The sequence below is a fragment of the Psammomys obesus genome, unplaced genomic scaffold, assembly GCF_907164565.1.
Source record: "Psammomys obesus unplaced genomic scaffold, mPsaObe1.curated_primary_1811, whole genome shotgun sequence".
Lineage (NCBI taxonomy): Eukaryota > Metazoa > Chordata > Mammalia > Rodentia > Muridae > Psammomys > Psammomys obesus.
In genome coordinates this window covers 27215806-27230500 of record NW_026596134.1, presented here as the reverse complement: position 1 = coordinate 27230500, position 14695 = coordinate 27215806, and the positions used below count along the sequence as shown (strand labels likewise).

Genomic DNA, 14695 nt, shown 5'->3' with positions numbered 1-14695 from the left:
ACATGCTCTTCACCACTGAGCATCTCTCCAGCCCCTCTTAACCTTAGAAGAAACCAGCTGGGATGCATTGCTTTTAGTTCATGTTGCCCTTGGTTTTGTAGGGGTTTCATGTAGGGGTTTCAAAGTTTGGGCCTATGTCTTCAGTATTTGTTATAAAAAATAGAGAAGCTGTTCTTCCTGTTTTGAAGTAATAAGACTGCATTCATGTAGGAAGCTCTCCAAGTGGATGCTTCCCCAGGGCCTTTCCAGCGGTGATAGCTGATCCTTGAATGCCGACAGGACTCCCCGATTCAGATTGTTGACTTTTGCTTCTCTGGCATTCCGATGGCAAGAGGCAGCATGAACCCTGCATAGATAAAATAACTAGACCATCACTGACACCCACACATCTCACTCTGATGTCACCTCAGACTCAGTTTCCTTCTTTCTGGATGTAACAAGAACAGGACCATGCCCTCTGTGTCCTTCTCTGTAGTGTCTTTTCCATTAACGCCACAGTGCTGTGGTCTGTCCCTCTGTTCCAGGCCACCTCAGCTTGTGTCCTTTGCCGGTCCCTATTCGGGTTGTCTGTGGTCTGAGGATATTACAGACTCTTGAGCATGCCTTAGCTACATGTGTGTGCATAACTTGGTAGTAGGTAGGAAAGTGTTATATATGGAGAATGTTTGTTCAGCCTCAGTACAGGCTGTGACCTAGTTGACTAGAAAGGTTGCAGTGGGAACATATTACCAGCAGACTGTTAGAATTGTAGCTGTATCACATCCTCTCTGGCATGAGCTGTGTTAACTTAGCATTCTGGTAGATGTATAATATCTTTGTGGTTTAATTGGCATTTTTTCTGATATTTGGTAATGTTTCCGGGTCTCCTAGTTAATTGCTCTTTTGAAATTACTCGTTAAATCATTTCCCGTTTTCTTTGTTCACTCAGTTGTTGTGATTTTTTTAGGAGTTTAGTTTATGTATTGAATAGCGTCATGTTGTTGCATGTGTCCTTACGTGTCTTTGGTTGGATGGTTCTTTTTTGTCCTGTTTTTGTTTTGTTTTTTTTTTTTTTTTTTTTTTTTGAGATAGGGTTTCTTTGTGTATCTCTGGCTCTCCTTGAACTTGTGATTGTAGATCAGGCTGTCCTTGACCTTCAACTCCAGAGATCTATCTGCCTTTGCATCCCAAGTGCTGGGATTAAAGATGTGCAGCACCACCAGCCGGCTTGTGTGGGTATTTCTTAACTTTAATGGGCTTTTGTATTTTCACAATCTCATTTAAGAGACACTATGCATTTGTTATAAAAATGTTCTTCCATATCGTGGCTCAGAATCTGTAGATCTCTGTTTTAATATACAATCCAGGTATGATGCCTGATTTTATGTAAGGTTTAAGGCCAGGGTGTCAAGATTTGTTTTCACAGATATACATTGTCTCAGATAGTCGGATATGGGTTTTGTTTCTGCTGTAAAACTTGAAGTATTATGATAGTTTCAGAGTTGCAGAAAAGTTGTCAAGATTGCGTTCCCGTATACCCCACGCTCAGTTTCTTCTTAGTCATCATCTCCCATTGATGAATGGTACCTTTGTCATAGCTGCACACCAACACTGATACCTTGATATTTGTTCAGTTAGGACGATTAGTTTTTGACAAATAAAAGTACCACTGAGGAATGCAGCTGTATGTCTTTTGTAGGAGTAATTGACCTTAGATTCTCCTAAGCAGAGCTCAGCAGAGCTCGTAGTGTGGACATGGGCCCTGAGGGCCCTCCAGGAGGGGAGTATTGGGATTCCTGTGGGGGGGGGGGTAGTTGATATAAGCTCTCCTTCCCAGCCTTGAAAAGCCTGCTTTTTTCAGTCTTAAAACTTGTCTGATGATGAGCAGCTTTTTAAAGTTAGTATGAATGCTAGATGCTACAGAGATACAGGCCTCTGCATGCCCTTGGCCTTGGGTGTCAAGGGGAGCTGTGCCCCTCACTTGATGTTTCTCTGGTCCTTATCCGCATCTCCGAATCCCCATGACCCCCAGGTCTGACGGGCTCATAGATTCACACTGAGACTTCTGCTACTTCTGTCCTGTCTCTTGCCCCTCCTGGACTTCAGTGGGGCCAGTGTGCCTGAAAGTGCCCCTGTCTTAACTGCTTTTACTTTTAACTTAAAGTGCAGGCCAAGCCCCACTGACCATTTGTCACTTTGAGAGCAGACATTTAAATTACAGGGAGAGAACCGGAAGGCCAGCTAGCTGTCCCTTTTAATCATTTCTTCAAAATTCATTTTTCTTTAGCCTGGCCTTCACCCCCACCTTGGACACCACTTCCGCAGCTGACAAGGCATGTATATTGCAGTCACTGTTTCTGTCCTGCCTTTCCACAGCACCATGAGCTCCCGACACTCTGCCAGCCCAGTGGTGTTCTCCAGTGCCAGAAGTTCACCAAAAGAGGAGCTTCACCCCACCTCATCCTCCCAGCTCGTGCCCTCCTTCTCCTCCTCTTCCTCATCCTCCTCTGGGCCTAGGACTTTCTACCCCCGCCAGGGTGCCACTAGCAAGTACCTGATTGGATGGAAAAAGCCAGAAGGAACCATCAACTCCGTGGGATTTATGGATACAAGAAAGTAAGAGATCTTTTGGGTAGTGGTGGGTTTTCTCTGCACAGAAAGAACTAGTCTTACAGCCGATGATGCTAGGCTGGAGGGATTGGTTTAATGGAGGGATTTTCTTTTCTTTTTTTTTTTTTAAATGAAAAAAATTTATATAATATATTCTGATCACAGTTCTCCCCTCCTCTTATGAGATTTTATTTGCTAAGTAAATTTTTTCTTTAAATTATTTCTCCACTTCATTGCTTGAGTAAGAGGAACTGTAAACATTTTGATCTGAGATCTTTAGCTGTCCTAGGAAAGAGATGCTTGGGGTAACTGAGCATCCAGTGTTCTGTTAGATACAGCCTTTCTATAGACTGCCTCTTAACTAGACTAGTAGGGCCAGGAGAATATTAGAAAATGACTAAATATCCCAAGGATTAAGGACTTTTCCATGTAACATTCCTGTCATTTTGCTACCATTGTATAAAGGTGGCACTGGAGAACTGTCTCTGATCTGTCAAGTCTGCTCCTGGTGTTGGCCAAACAGGGCAAACAGTTTTCTGTAGAGGGTGATTTACTCCTCTATCTTGTGTTTCACATTGGTTCTGCTGATCTGACAAGCTCTGACCTTTGTAGATTCTGATGTGACTAGCAATCGACCTTTGTCTCTCATCCTTCACAGCCTCCGTGAGCCAACCCTATTTACTCCATTTCCACCCTCTCTCCCCAGACGTCATCAGAGTGATGGTAATGAGATGGCGCACACGAGGCTTCGAGCCTCAACCAGGGACCTGCGAGCATCCCCAAAGCCAACCTCTAAGTCCACCATTGAGGAGGATCTAAAGAAACTCATCGACCTTGAGAGCCCAACTCCCGAATCACAGAAGAATTTCAAGGTAGAGGGCAGGCTGGGGAGAAGGCAGAGAAAAGCCAGGCATGATAGGACCTTGGGGTGTTGGTGTTGGGGACTCCTCTTCCTCAGTGTTGGGTGCTCTGTCCCTGCAGCCACATCTCTTTAGTGTCCTGTTAACCTGCCCTTCCCAGGCCTCTTTTCTAGTGTGCCCTATTCTGAGAGTATGACTCCTTGGTCCGCACTTAAATGGCGTCACTTCCGAGGCTCTGTAAAGATACCTTCCTTGTCAGCTAGAGTGTTTTCCGTATGATCTCCTGTCTACCTGCTTTCTGCAAAGTCCTTTTCTCACAAGTGTCCGCAGTGTGCCCGCTGGTCTCCATGTCCACACTCTGCTGACTATAAGTAATACACTCTTCACACGTCAAGCAAGCCAACTGCCTGTGGCCAAAGTCATGGGCATATGCCTTCCTTAGAGCCAAGTCTTCCTCTCCACCCATCTCAGATGCTTGCTCAGCATTTGTCAGTGGCCAGCCTGCTGCTGGATTGCTTGGCAGGTGTTTGTGCCTGCCTCATTGCAGGGCCTGGAAAGCTTCTGAAGGCCCTATGCATCTGTGTTCTCAGATGTGAAGGCCCGAGGAAGTCCCTCTCTCCCAGAGTGAGGTGCTCTGGGCAGTCCCAGGAGAGAGGAAGCCACTCCAGGAAGGCCCTGGCAGTGAACTCTGAGGGTTTATCTCCTTAAACTTCTGAGCTTAATGATGTTCAGGGTAACTTGAAAGTGTGTTTCATAATACCAAGAAAGTGTTGGAAAAGAAAGCTAGAAAATCCTTCGCACACCCAGGCTCTACTGTGGTCAGAGTGAGTGTGTACCTGAACAGCCTCATGTGCCCTCATCTCCAAGGTTTTCTGTGCTTGTGTGTGCACCTGCACCACCCACATAGATCAGCTAGACCCCCTAAACTGAAAAAAATGGCCTTAATAGGAATTACATGTATTCCGAGGGCCACTCTGGAGTTCTGCTGAGAAATAAATGGCTTATTAACATGATTTATGTGACTAAATGATTTATGGATGTAGCCATTCCTGACTTCTGTCATTTCTGTTTCGGAAGCCAGCACTTAGCAGTTCTGAATCATCATCCAGGGAACAAATGGTTCCCTTAGCAACCTTGAGGAAGCTGGTGCTTGAAACTTATCCATTAAAAACCCAGGTGACATATGAAAACTCTGAAGACCCAGTTTCAGTATAAAAATTATTGACATGTACTCTTTGAGGCTTGAGGACAGTAAGACTTGACCTGGAAGGAATCTTTCCTCTGAATCCTGCGTGAACATTGCTTTAGCTTGGGGGTGGTGTGCTCAGAGCTTCCATTCCTTGGATTTACTTGTGTCGTGGGAATAATTGAAGGCAAATGTCTGTCTGCCCTTATTCCAGGCCTTGGCTCTTATTTCTGAAACAAGTTACTGTAGCATTGCTACTTCAGTCAGGGTCTGCTCTCTCTGTGTTGTGACCCTGTTGATAGGAGTCCCCCTGCAAGGACGGTGTGCTCCTGCTGGCTCCGACCCTTGCAGCAGAGGGCAGCGTGCTGGTTTTCCTCTCCAGTCCACCCTTCTCGAGCTGGTTTTGTTTTAGATGAGTTCAGCCAAGTAGCTCTGGGGCGACCCCTGGTAGACTTCCAAATGATTGTGCCTCTATGATGTAAGGGAGGCTAGCACTGCCTTGAGAAGCCTCCCAGGCCAGACCTGGCTCAACGCTTCAGGCCAGCAGCAAGCTTCAGGAAGAGGCCTAGGGCTTGGAGCTCACTCCCTTGCCACTATGGGCTTCCCATCCTATGAGCTGTCAGTCCCACTTTTCTCCCAGTGGAGCCTGATTAGTTAGTGCTCTGCCTTGAGAATGCTGATGGAGCTGTAGCACTCACCTCACTGGCAGAGCGGGATTGCTGTGTTTGCTCCAGGCAGTGTACTGTCCAGTCAGGTAGACCAGAGCAAGGGACGCCATGTGGTACTAGTGTGTAGGGAAAGCTACTAGTTTACTGTGAGTGCTGGTGACTCCATGTCATGACAGTCCAGGCAGTCGGGAATGGTCAGAAGAGGGACCATCAGCCTGCAGGACACTGTCCCTTAAAAGGGGCAGCTTTGGGGTGGAGGAGGTCTGATCCACTGCTGGCAGGAGTAGAGGCGGAATAAGAAGCTACCTCTGCTGAGCTGTGGTCAAATTGGGGCATCAGTGGTCTCCAAGTGGTTCAATGGTCTTGAAGTTCAGAAGCCTCCCCACCTGTTTATTCAAGTAAAATCCACAAAAGCTCACATTGTGCAGCTGAACCTCTGTGGGGGAGAAATGGGCTGACATGGGCTCGTGGTTTCCACCTGACCCTTTCCCCATCAGTGAGCTCTGTAAGACACCCTTTGGGGGCCTTGGGGCACACTTTGAGGACCCTTGTACCTGTCTGTGCTCTCTGGAACCCGGGGCTGACACGCAGCTGTGGGCTGCGCTCCCCAGGCTGGCAGCACCGCTTAGTAGCCCGAGGGCATCCACACAGCAGCATTTTGGTTGTATGCCTCTAAGCCCAAGAAGTAGAGGTGAAGGTTTTGGACAAGACTAGGTGCTGCTGGGTCTTAAGGGGTACAGAGTGCCCAACAAGGTGGCATCCTTCCTTGCCTGCCCTGCTTCTCTGTGGCTCACGATTCCCCACAGCAAACAACTTATGCTGTCCCGAGGTTCCCAAAGAGGCAAAATAGGAATTGGTTTAGAGTTCCTCTCCTGTAAAACACTCAGGCTAGAGATGCTCATTGGAAATTAAAAATTTCTTCTAAAGTCTGGAGAGCTAGAAAAGATACAGCAGACATGCTGACACTGGGTCTGGCTGGCAGGAGCCTTGTCTGAAAACAAAAGAGAGGTGATTCAATTTTAGCAAAACAATGTTAGAAACCCATTAATGTCCACTCCTTCATAAAATAGTGAAAGAAGGGCTGGAGAGATGGCTCAGAGGTTAAGAGCACTGGCTGATTTTTTTTAAAGGTCCTAAGTTCAATTCCCAGCAACCATGTGGTGGCTCATAGCCATCTATGATGAGATCTGGTGCCCCCTTCTGGTGTGCAGGCACATATGCAGACAGAATACTGTATAAATAATAAATATAAATCTTTAAAAAAAAAATAACCAGTCTCTTTAAAAAAAAAAAAAGAAGAAGAAGAAGAAGAAGAAGAAGAAGAAACAGCCACTCCCTTACCCAGCGCTATTCCTAGACCAGCTGGTACGTACGTACCTTGGTTTTAACTCATGATTTTAAAAAACGCGCGCGCGCGCGTGTGTGTGTGTGTGTGTGTGTGTGTGTGTGTGTGTGTGTGTGTGTTATTGGTCTGGGTATATAGTCTGTGCGTGGGTTGACTCTGCATGTGTGTATGAGAGAGTGTTACTGCCGCGGTGCATACACCTTGAGTCTCTCGTTTACTGCTGGGTAACATCCTCCAGGCTAACTGGCCCTCAGTCTCCTAGCCTCCGCCTCCCATCTTAGCAGGCAAGTGTGTTTTAGTTAGTGTTCCATCCTGTAAAGAGACCAAGGCAACTCTTACAAAAGGAAGCATTTAATTGGGGCTTGCTTACAGTTTCAGAGGTTTAGTCCCTTTTCATGGCAAGAAGCATGGTGGCACACAGGCAGACATGGTGCTGGAGAAGGACCTGAGAGCCATTTCCTGATCCACTGGCTGAGAGAGATTCTGCTCTTAGAATGGGCTTTTGAAACCTCAAAGCCCACCCCCAGTGGCACACTTTCTCAAACAAAGCCACGCCTCCTAATCCTTTTTAACAGTGCCACTCCCTGACGACGAAGCATCCAAAACTATGAGGTGGTGGGGACATTCCTGTTCAAACCTCCACAAAATACATGCAGACACATGTCACCTCCTCCAGTTTGTAAGAGACCCAAGCTTGGGTTGCCTGGCTTTCCTGAGAAGTGTGTTTACCTGCTGAGTCACCTCCCTGACCCCTCCTCAGTTTTTAAGTGAACAAGGTTGTTAGTGCAGTGGTTACGCCTTAGTCTTATTTACAGTGTGTCTGATTAATAGTTTGCGAAGCCCTAGAGGGTGGGCTGTTGGCTTAATTGTTTGGGTTGTTGAATGAAAATAAACCAAGCCAGTGCGCACAGGTAAGCTGGAGGTCGGCTTTGTTTCTGGGTCTGTGATTCCAGCCACCATTGCTAAGTCATTCCGTCTTTGCTCTCTCAGATAGCTGTGGAAAGGCCCTTGGTGACTTTCTGCCAGCAGTGACTCAAATGTCCTTTGCCCCATGCTGTCCCTGTCAAGGTGGACAGTGACCTGCAAGAAACCGATGAGGGATGAGTTGATTCGGGTCCTTAGCTGGCCTCCAGTTTGCTGGGCATGGGAACACTGTGCCTGTTGGTTCTCAGTAAGAGGGATCTTCAAGAGTTTCACTGTTTACAGAAAAACCACCAGTGAAACACAGCGGTCGGAGATTCATCTCTGGAACTGTTTACCGTTTATGTATAAAACATTTGTCATTTGTAAAGCCAGTTCTTGATAATCCCATGGATAGGAAGGCTTAAAGCTCTAGGTAGCACGATGGGCATGCTTTAGTCTCAACAATAGGAGGCAGAAACATCAGTCTAAGCTGAAGAGAGCTTTGTCTCAACAAAGAAAAAATGTACGTCTACAGAAGCTGATCTCCTTGGGTTGCAGGTGGTAAAAGGACTTGCCCTGCGAGCCTGAGGACTGCAGCTCAATCCCCATCTAAACGGAAGAGAACTGAGGCCATGGGGTTGCCCTTTGACCTCCACTCACTTGCCAGTGGCACATTTGGCCATACACATACATCACACAATAACATTTTTAAAATGATTATCTTCAAAACTAATGAAACCCATCTGCTTGAGAGGCTGTATTAGAGCTTGTTCTTCAGCTACTTGTGGCGAGAGCCAGCATGTGTGTTCATGTTGCTGCTGTGTTTTAATTGATGTATATTAGCAGTCTGTCTGTCTGTGCACCGCATACATGCCGAGGCCACAAGAGGGTGCTGGCTCCCTGGAACTAGAGTTACAGATGTTTGTGAGCCACCCTGTGGGTGCTGGGAATTGACCCCTGAGCCAGTGCTCTTAACTGCGGCCCTGAGTGCCTGTGCCTTGATGATCATCTCCTGGTTGCCCGGCAGTTCCACTGCCTGTCATCAGGAGAGCTTCTGCGGCCCCAGGTCCCTGTTTCTCGGCTGTGCTGTGTTCCCAGGAGCCTCATGTTCATCTTCCAGCCTCCTGGCAGGTGCCATGGTGTCAGCCAGCATTTTGCTGAGGGTTATGGTGATCCAGGCGGGAGCTTTACTCACATTTATGGCCGAAGACTCCCCTGGGAGATGGCGTGATCTGGCCAAAGACACGGGGTTCAAATAAAGTTCATGTTTAAGAAGAAGGATGCATACATTTAGTTAGGCAGGTGGCTGTTTTGAGTGCCAAGGCAGCCAGGGTTACATAGTAAGACACGGCCTCCCAACTCAAAAACAAACAAAAAATCATTTATCTCGTTATTCAGTACCACATAACATGGATAAGTCATGAGTCAGTGTCATCCTGAACACAGGCACAATTTCTCCCTCCCTGGCATAGAGGACTGATGGGGCACGTCGAGGCAGCCCGTCACTGCTTCACCCACCCAGCCTTGGTCTCATTCTGTGACCTCACCCCTGACTCCAGCCTGTCTTGTTTTCCAGTTCCACGCACTGTCCTCCCCGCAATCCCCGTTTCCCTCCACCCCGACCTCCCGGCGGGCTCTGCACAGGACTCTGTCAGACGAGAGCATTTATAGCAGCCAGAGGGAGCACTTCTTCACCTCCAGGGCTTCGCTTCTGGACCAAGCCCTGCCCAATGATGTCCTCTTCAGCAGCACCTACCCATCTCTTCCCAAGTCGCTTCCACTGAGGAGGCCATCCTACACCTTGGGAATGAAGTCGTTGCATGGTAAGTGTGCCTGCAGCTGCAGCTGGGCAGTCTTACGGATGGCCCAAGGCCCAGCGTGGCAGCCAGCCACTCATTTTCTTGCAGGATGGTTTGGAGGAATTCCTATCTCTACTCCATCCTTCAGTCCCTCTCTCCCGTCGATAGTCACAGACCGCTGGTCACCTCAGCATAGGTCAGCATAGGTTGCTAGACCTCATCTGAGACCCGCTGAATTGGCTGTAAGAACAATCTGGGAATCGGTTTCTTGTCAGATGTCCTAGCTCGTGGAATGGCACTGGGCAAACACGAGCCTAGTAATGTCATAGAGATATGTGCCCTGCTTCCCTCAGCCAGCATAAGATCCCAGACCAACCTGAAGTTGCGCTCTCATTCCCGGCCTGTGAGAATATTGCCCTCACTGTCTGCCACACTCATTCATTTACTGGTCCAGCCAGTCAGCGGGGGATCTCCCAGGAAGAGATCTTGCTTTGTGGCCTAACCAGATCCCGGCTCTACTAGCAGCCATATTCTGGGACTTTAGACTTAAATGTTTTTCTTTCTTCTGTCTGCCTGAATCCGCTCGAGGGCTCACCTGTTGGCCATGTCTGAGTCCAGCAGACATACAGCACAGGACCTCCTGTCCTGGTCCTTCGCCGTACACACCATTATAACCAGATTTCACTCTTGACTCCCCTTCTGAGAAGTCTGCTGCAGCAGTGTGTGTATCAGACCCATGTGACCCCCCACCCCACCCCCAGAGCCTTCTAAGCTTCCTGTTTGCTCTGCACTTTCTTGAGCCCTCATTCATACTCACTCACACTCACCCACATCTCTACCTGCTCAGGGACATTCCAGTCTCTCTCTCACCACTCAGGGGTCATGCCCTCTCCCTCTGCTCCGTCCTCCACCCATCCTCAGCCCCCAGGAAGTCACCTCACAGTGCGTGAACTTCTGCTTCCTGCTGCCACACTCGAGAGCAGCGATTCTCAACTCCTAACGCCACCACCCTTCAATACAGTTCCTCATGTGGTGGTGGCCCCAACCATAAAATTATTTTTGTTACTACTTCATAACTGTAATTTTGCTGCTGGTGTAAATATTTTTGGAGATAGAGGTTTTTTTGCAACTCACAGACTCACAGATTGAGAACCAGTGCTCTAGAGTGAGGCCCTCGGTGGAAGCCTCACACTCTCACTTTTCACCTTCTGTCCCTCCCTTGCAGGGACCACCGTTCCTGAACCCCTTTACTCCTGTGATCCTGCCTATCTTGAAAGTTTTCTTGTCTCTCCCTGAACTTTTCTCCAACCTTCACAAGCAATAAAACATAGTAACCCCCCCCCCGTGTGTGTGTGTGTGTGTGTGTGTGTGTGTGTGTGTGTGTGTATGTGTGTACATGATCATGTGTCAGAAAGGGTCTGACTCTCAGAGGCTTATACTCTAAGAAAACAGTCCAGAGAGCCGTGAGGAGGGGAGGAGCGCATGCCCTTGCTGTGCGCCTTTCCGTCCACCACCTGCTAGAAGCCAGGTGGCACCTGTGATGATTGCCTGTTCCACACTCAGCAGCCTGGTTTGGCGTCAGCCACTGAAGTGTGTTTAGGGGGCGGAGGTGGTGGCTTTGTTCCTTTCTCCCTATATGGAAACTGGGGCATCAGGGATGAAAGGGCACAAAGGTTATAAGTGGTACACAATTATCTGTTCCGCCTACATACCGTTGGTGGGGTCAGGTTTAACTGCAGCTGAGCACTGAATGTCTTGCAGGATTTGTTGACTTCCATTAACTCATAATTTTGCTTATTTTAAGTACATCAGCAGCCAGCAGCTGCACCTCAGCACAGTCCTCTGCGCAGTTTAAAAGGGGAAACATGCACTACATCTACCATGGCCCACCAGGCTGCGTCAGGGGCACAGCTTTCATCCCTTGTAAGCCGGTATTTCTGGAGCCGCATCGCTTTGCTGTGAGCTTCGCTAGCTCCGTGTTTGCAGGGCGTCGGTGGGAAAGCACATTTGAGGGATGCCCTCATGGAGTTACATATAATGCCATTTCTATCCGGGCTCTTGCCTCCCTGCTTTCCTTTCCACCTGTCTGTCTTCACAAACCTGAGCAGCAGCGGAATGGCATCCTGGTACTCAAAAGCAAGGGTTTTTATCATTGTCCACTATTACAGGGGTTTAATGTTTGCAATGAGTAACCTTCGCCTTAGAAAATGGTGGATGTTGTATTTGATTGCTGTAATGGTGCTAATCAGGATATTATTCAGGTGATACCTTGGGTCCCCAGGATGGAGAATAATGTCAGTGCCCACTGGCAGTCCCCTTCCAAGGCTGGCTCCTCTGGGAGACTTAGCATTGTCAGTGTGATCTGATCTACTAAACATACTCCCTAACTACACCCTGCCATGGATCCAGTAAACCATTCCTAGGAGTCAAGACAAGGGGCCAGGATGTACCGCCCTGAGCATGGAGCCGACAGAAGCTCTGGGCAGCTCTTGGCTCATGGCCCAGATAAAAAGAGGTCCTTTTGCTCCTCTGGTAGGTGCCAGCCTTCCTGGTCCAGCTCTCCAATGAAGAAGGCTTCTTCTCCCCAGGTGGATCTTTTGACACTGAGGAGCTGATCACTAGAGCTAACCTCACCCGGTGCCCTGAGAACAGTTCCTCTGCAACAAGCCTCCGTGTGGCCTCAGTGCAGACTAAGTTTCTTATGACTCACAGTCTTGGGGGAGAGCTGGTGAAAGGTATTTTTTAAATGGAAAGAGACTGCAGCAAGCCAGGTCAGCTTCAGAATGGCTACTAAGGGCCTGCTAGACTAGACAGTGATTCCGTCAACAAGTAGCGGACACATACACTGTGGTAACAGGAAATGTGGGCACAAGTGTCATTCTGTTGTCCCCTCCGTAGGAGAGTTCTCTGCCTCGGACAGCTCCCTCACCGACATCCAGGAGACCCGAAGGCAGCCTATCCCTGACCCTGGCCTGATGCCCCTGCCTGACACTGCCGCGGACTTGGACTGGTCAAACCTAGTAGATGCCGCCAAAGCCTATGAGGGTGAGTTTGCTGATGACTCACACAGGTCACCAGAGTCCTGAAGGCCAAGCCACATACCTGTGATCAGGTCTGACCAGTTTGCCACCCTGGGCACACTGACAAGTGTGCTTCACCTACAGAGCTGGAGCCCAGAGCTGGAGCTCATGGTTCTGATGCCTGGCTGGGAGCATTTTATTTACTCACAGGAACCCTGATGTTTCCTGTATATTCATAATGTAAATTTTCCGGAAATTCTTGATGTGACTCCTGCAGCTCGTGAGCCCTAGGATGCTCTGGTCTGGGGAAACTAGGAGCTAACCACAAGGCAGTGTGTGTTGACATAGCCTGTCTCCTGTCCCTTCTTCAGGAAAGACTGACTTTGGTCTAAGAGTATCCTTCCAAAATGGTTTGATGCCCAAGTGTTCTCTCTAAAGCTGTGGCAACAGACTCACTGCTCTTATAGGGAGAAATGATACTCTGGCCCCAGTGTAGACAGTGGCTTATGAGGCCGTGGAAGTCAGTAACAGCAACTGTGGAGAGCAGGTAGCCATCACTGCCTTCCTGGTTCTTTAGCTCTTGGGAACTCCCCGATTCTAACCTGGCTGGTCAGTTTGCTGACCAATCTCCATGTAAATGTTCAATTGGGCTATGTCTAAACAGTTGGTGAGGACATAGTGCTAAAGCCCACCAGAGTGGCCAGGCAGCTTGTGGAGAGTATCCTTCAAGAAGCCTAATTTTAGCTTAGCAGGGCATTTATATCTTTATCCTTGGTCTAGAATTTGGCACAAGGCATCTTTCTGGAGAAGCTACCACTAGAACGCTGCTTTGATGAGCAGAAACAGGGCTAGAAATGGATCCACAGCAACTGTCCTCTCAAGGGCACTTACAGTGTTACTGTCCCTTAAACTGAAAGAGCGTAGGCCCTCCGTGGGAGGGCAGACACTGGACCCAAGCCTACCTGTGTGCTGCTTAAACTTGAACGCTGGCTGACTTTGCAGATGGGCCCCTGCGGTGCGCCCCTGTACTTGATGCTCTCTTCCTTCTCTTCCAGTCCAGAGAGCCTCATTTTTTGCTGCTAGTGATGAAAACCATCGCCCCCTGAGTGCGGCCTCCAACAGCGACCAGCTAGAGGAGCAGGGCCTGGTCCAAATGAAGTCGTACAGCAGGTTGGTCACCCAGTGCTGAGGGCACGGCTCTGCACCATGCGTCACCCCCGGTAGTGGCAGATGTGACGAAGAGGAGATGGAAGGCCCATGGATGAGCCGAGCAAAGCTCGGCTGCAGTGCCAGACGCTTGGCTGTTTAGTTAGACCACTTTATACCTGGCTACTGTAAACACAATTAAACTGGCTTTGATGGCTTAAGGAGAAAATTACGAATATTCTTTATTATTTAATGTCACAGGTGACATGAGTCACCTGTGCCCCGGGAGCTTATCAGGTAAAGTAAGAAAAATCATTGGTCACAAATGCTCAGTCTCGGGAGTTCGTCTTTGAGTCTGGCTTTTGAGTTTTCTCAGTTGCCACTGTGGCCGTGTTGTGAATACGCGTGTCTGCTCAGCTTCAGCACCCTGCCTCAGCTCACCTGTGCTAGGAATCAGGACACTAGGCTGGCTGGGGCATTTGTAAGGTGAAACAAATCGGTAGTAAGTGAAGCTTGGAGAGCTGAGTCACGATAGTAGACTTCGAGGTTTACGCTGTATGGGAGCCGAATTTCCTGTTGCCCTGAGTTTCCCATGGCTGAGGTGCAGGCTGAGCATGGAGTTTTCCTTAGAGTTCCAGCGGCCATCTGTGGAGCACAGTGTGCTGCCGACCCCCCCTCCCCCGCTGAATAGTCAACAACTGGGAACTCCTGCCCTACATCCTCCCAGGGGTGGGGAGGAGCCAGGGTATCTAAAGCCAGGTGTGGCATAGCATGCCTGTAATTCCACACTCCGGAGGCTGAGGCAGCAGGATCTGGAGTTCAAGACCAGCCAGGCTGCATTTTTGAGACCCTGTCTCAATAAAACCAATGTACCTCACAGCTACATATGTATTCAGATACCTGTGAAATGTGAGAAGCCGGAAGTAATGAGGAACGTGAGGCTGGTGGAGCCACACTGCTGGAAGGGCCCCTGCTTCAGGGCTTCTGAGCATGTCTGAGGAGATGTGAGCTTAGCGTCCTGTTCATTATAGTGTAACAGAGAAATGCCACCATCCCCCCTTATCATTGGGACATCTAGGGTAAGCAGAGTGGCAGGCTGCTCAACACTGGGGAGAGAAAAAGAAAACCAGGTGAAGGACAGCACAGAACGGCTGCACTGGGGCATGCTCCGCACGGAGA

General features: G+C 48.8%; 1 protein-coding gene across 3 annotated transcripts in view; it reads left to right on the top strand.

The window, feature by feature from the left end:
- Positions 1-14695, top strand: part of Sipa1l1 (signal induced proliferation associated 1 like 1) — a 288319-nt gene that overhangs the window by 271121 nt on the left and 2503 nt on the right. For all 3 annotated transcript variants that reach the window (XM_055593255.1, XM_055593253.1, XM_055593254.1), the window contains 5 exons: positions 2356-2595; positions 3296-3461; positions 9128-9374; positions 12249-12395; positions 13426-13540. In XM_055593255.1, coding sequence (XP_055449230.1) covers positions 2356-2595; positions 3296-3461; positions 9128-9374; positions 12249-12395; positions 13426-13540 — 915 coding nt within the window. The remainder of the gene's footprint in view (positions 1-2355; positions 2596-3295; positions 3462-9127; positions 9375-12248; positions 12396-13425; positions 13541-14695) is intronic.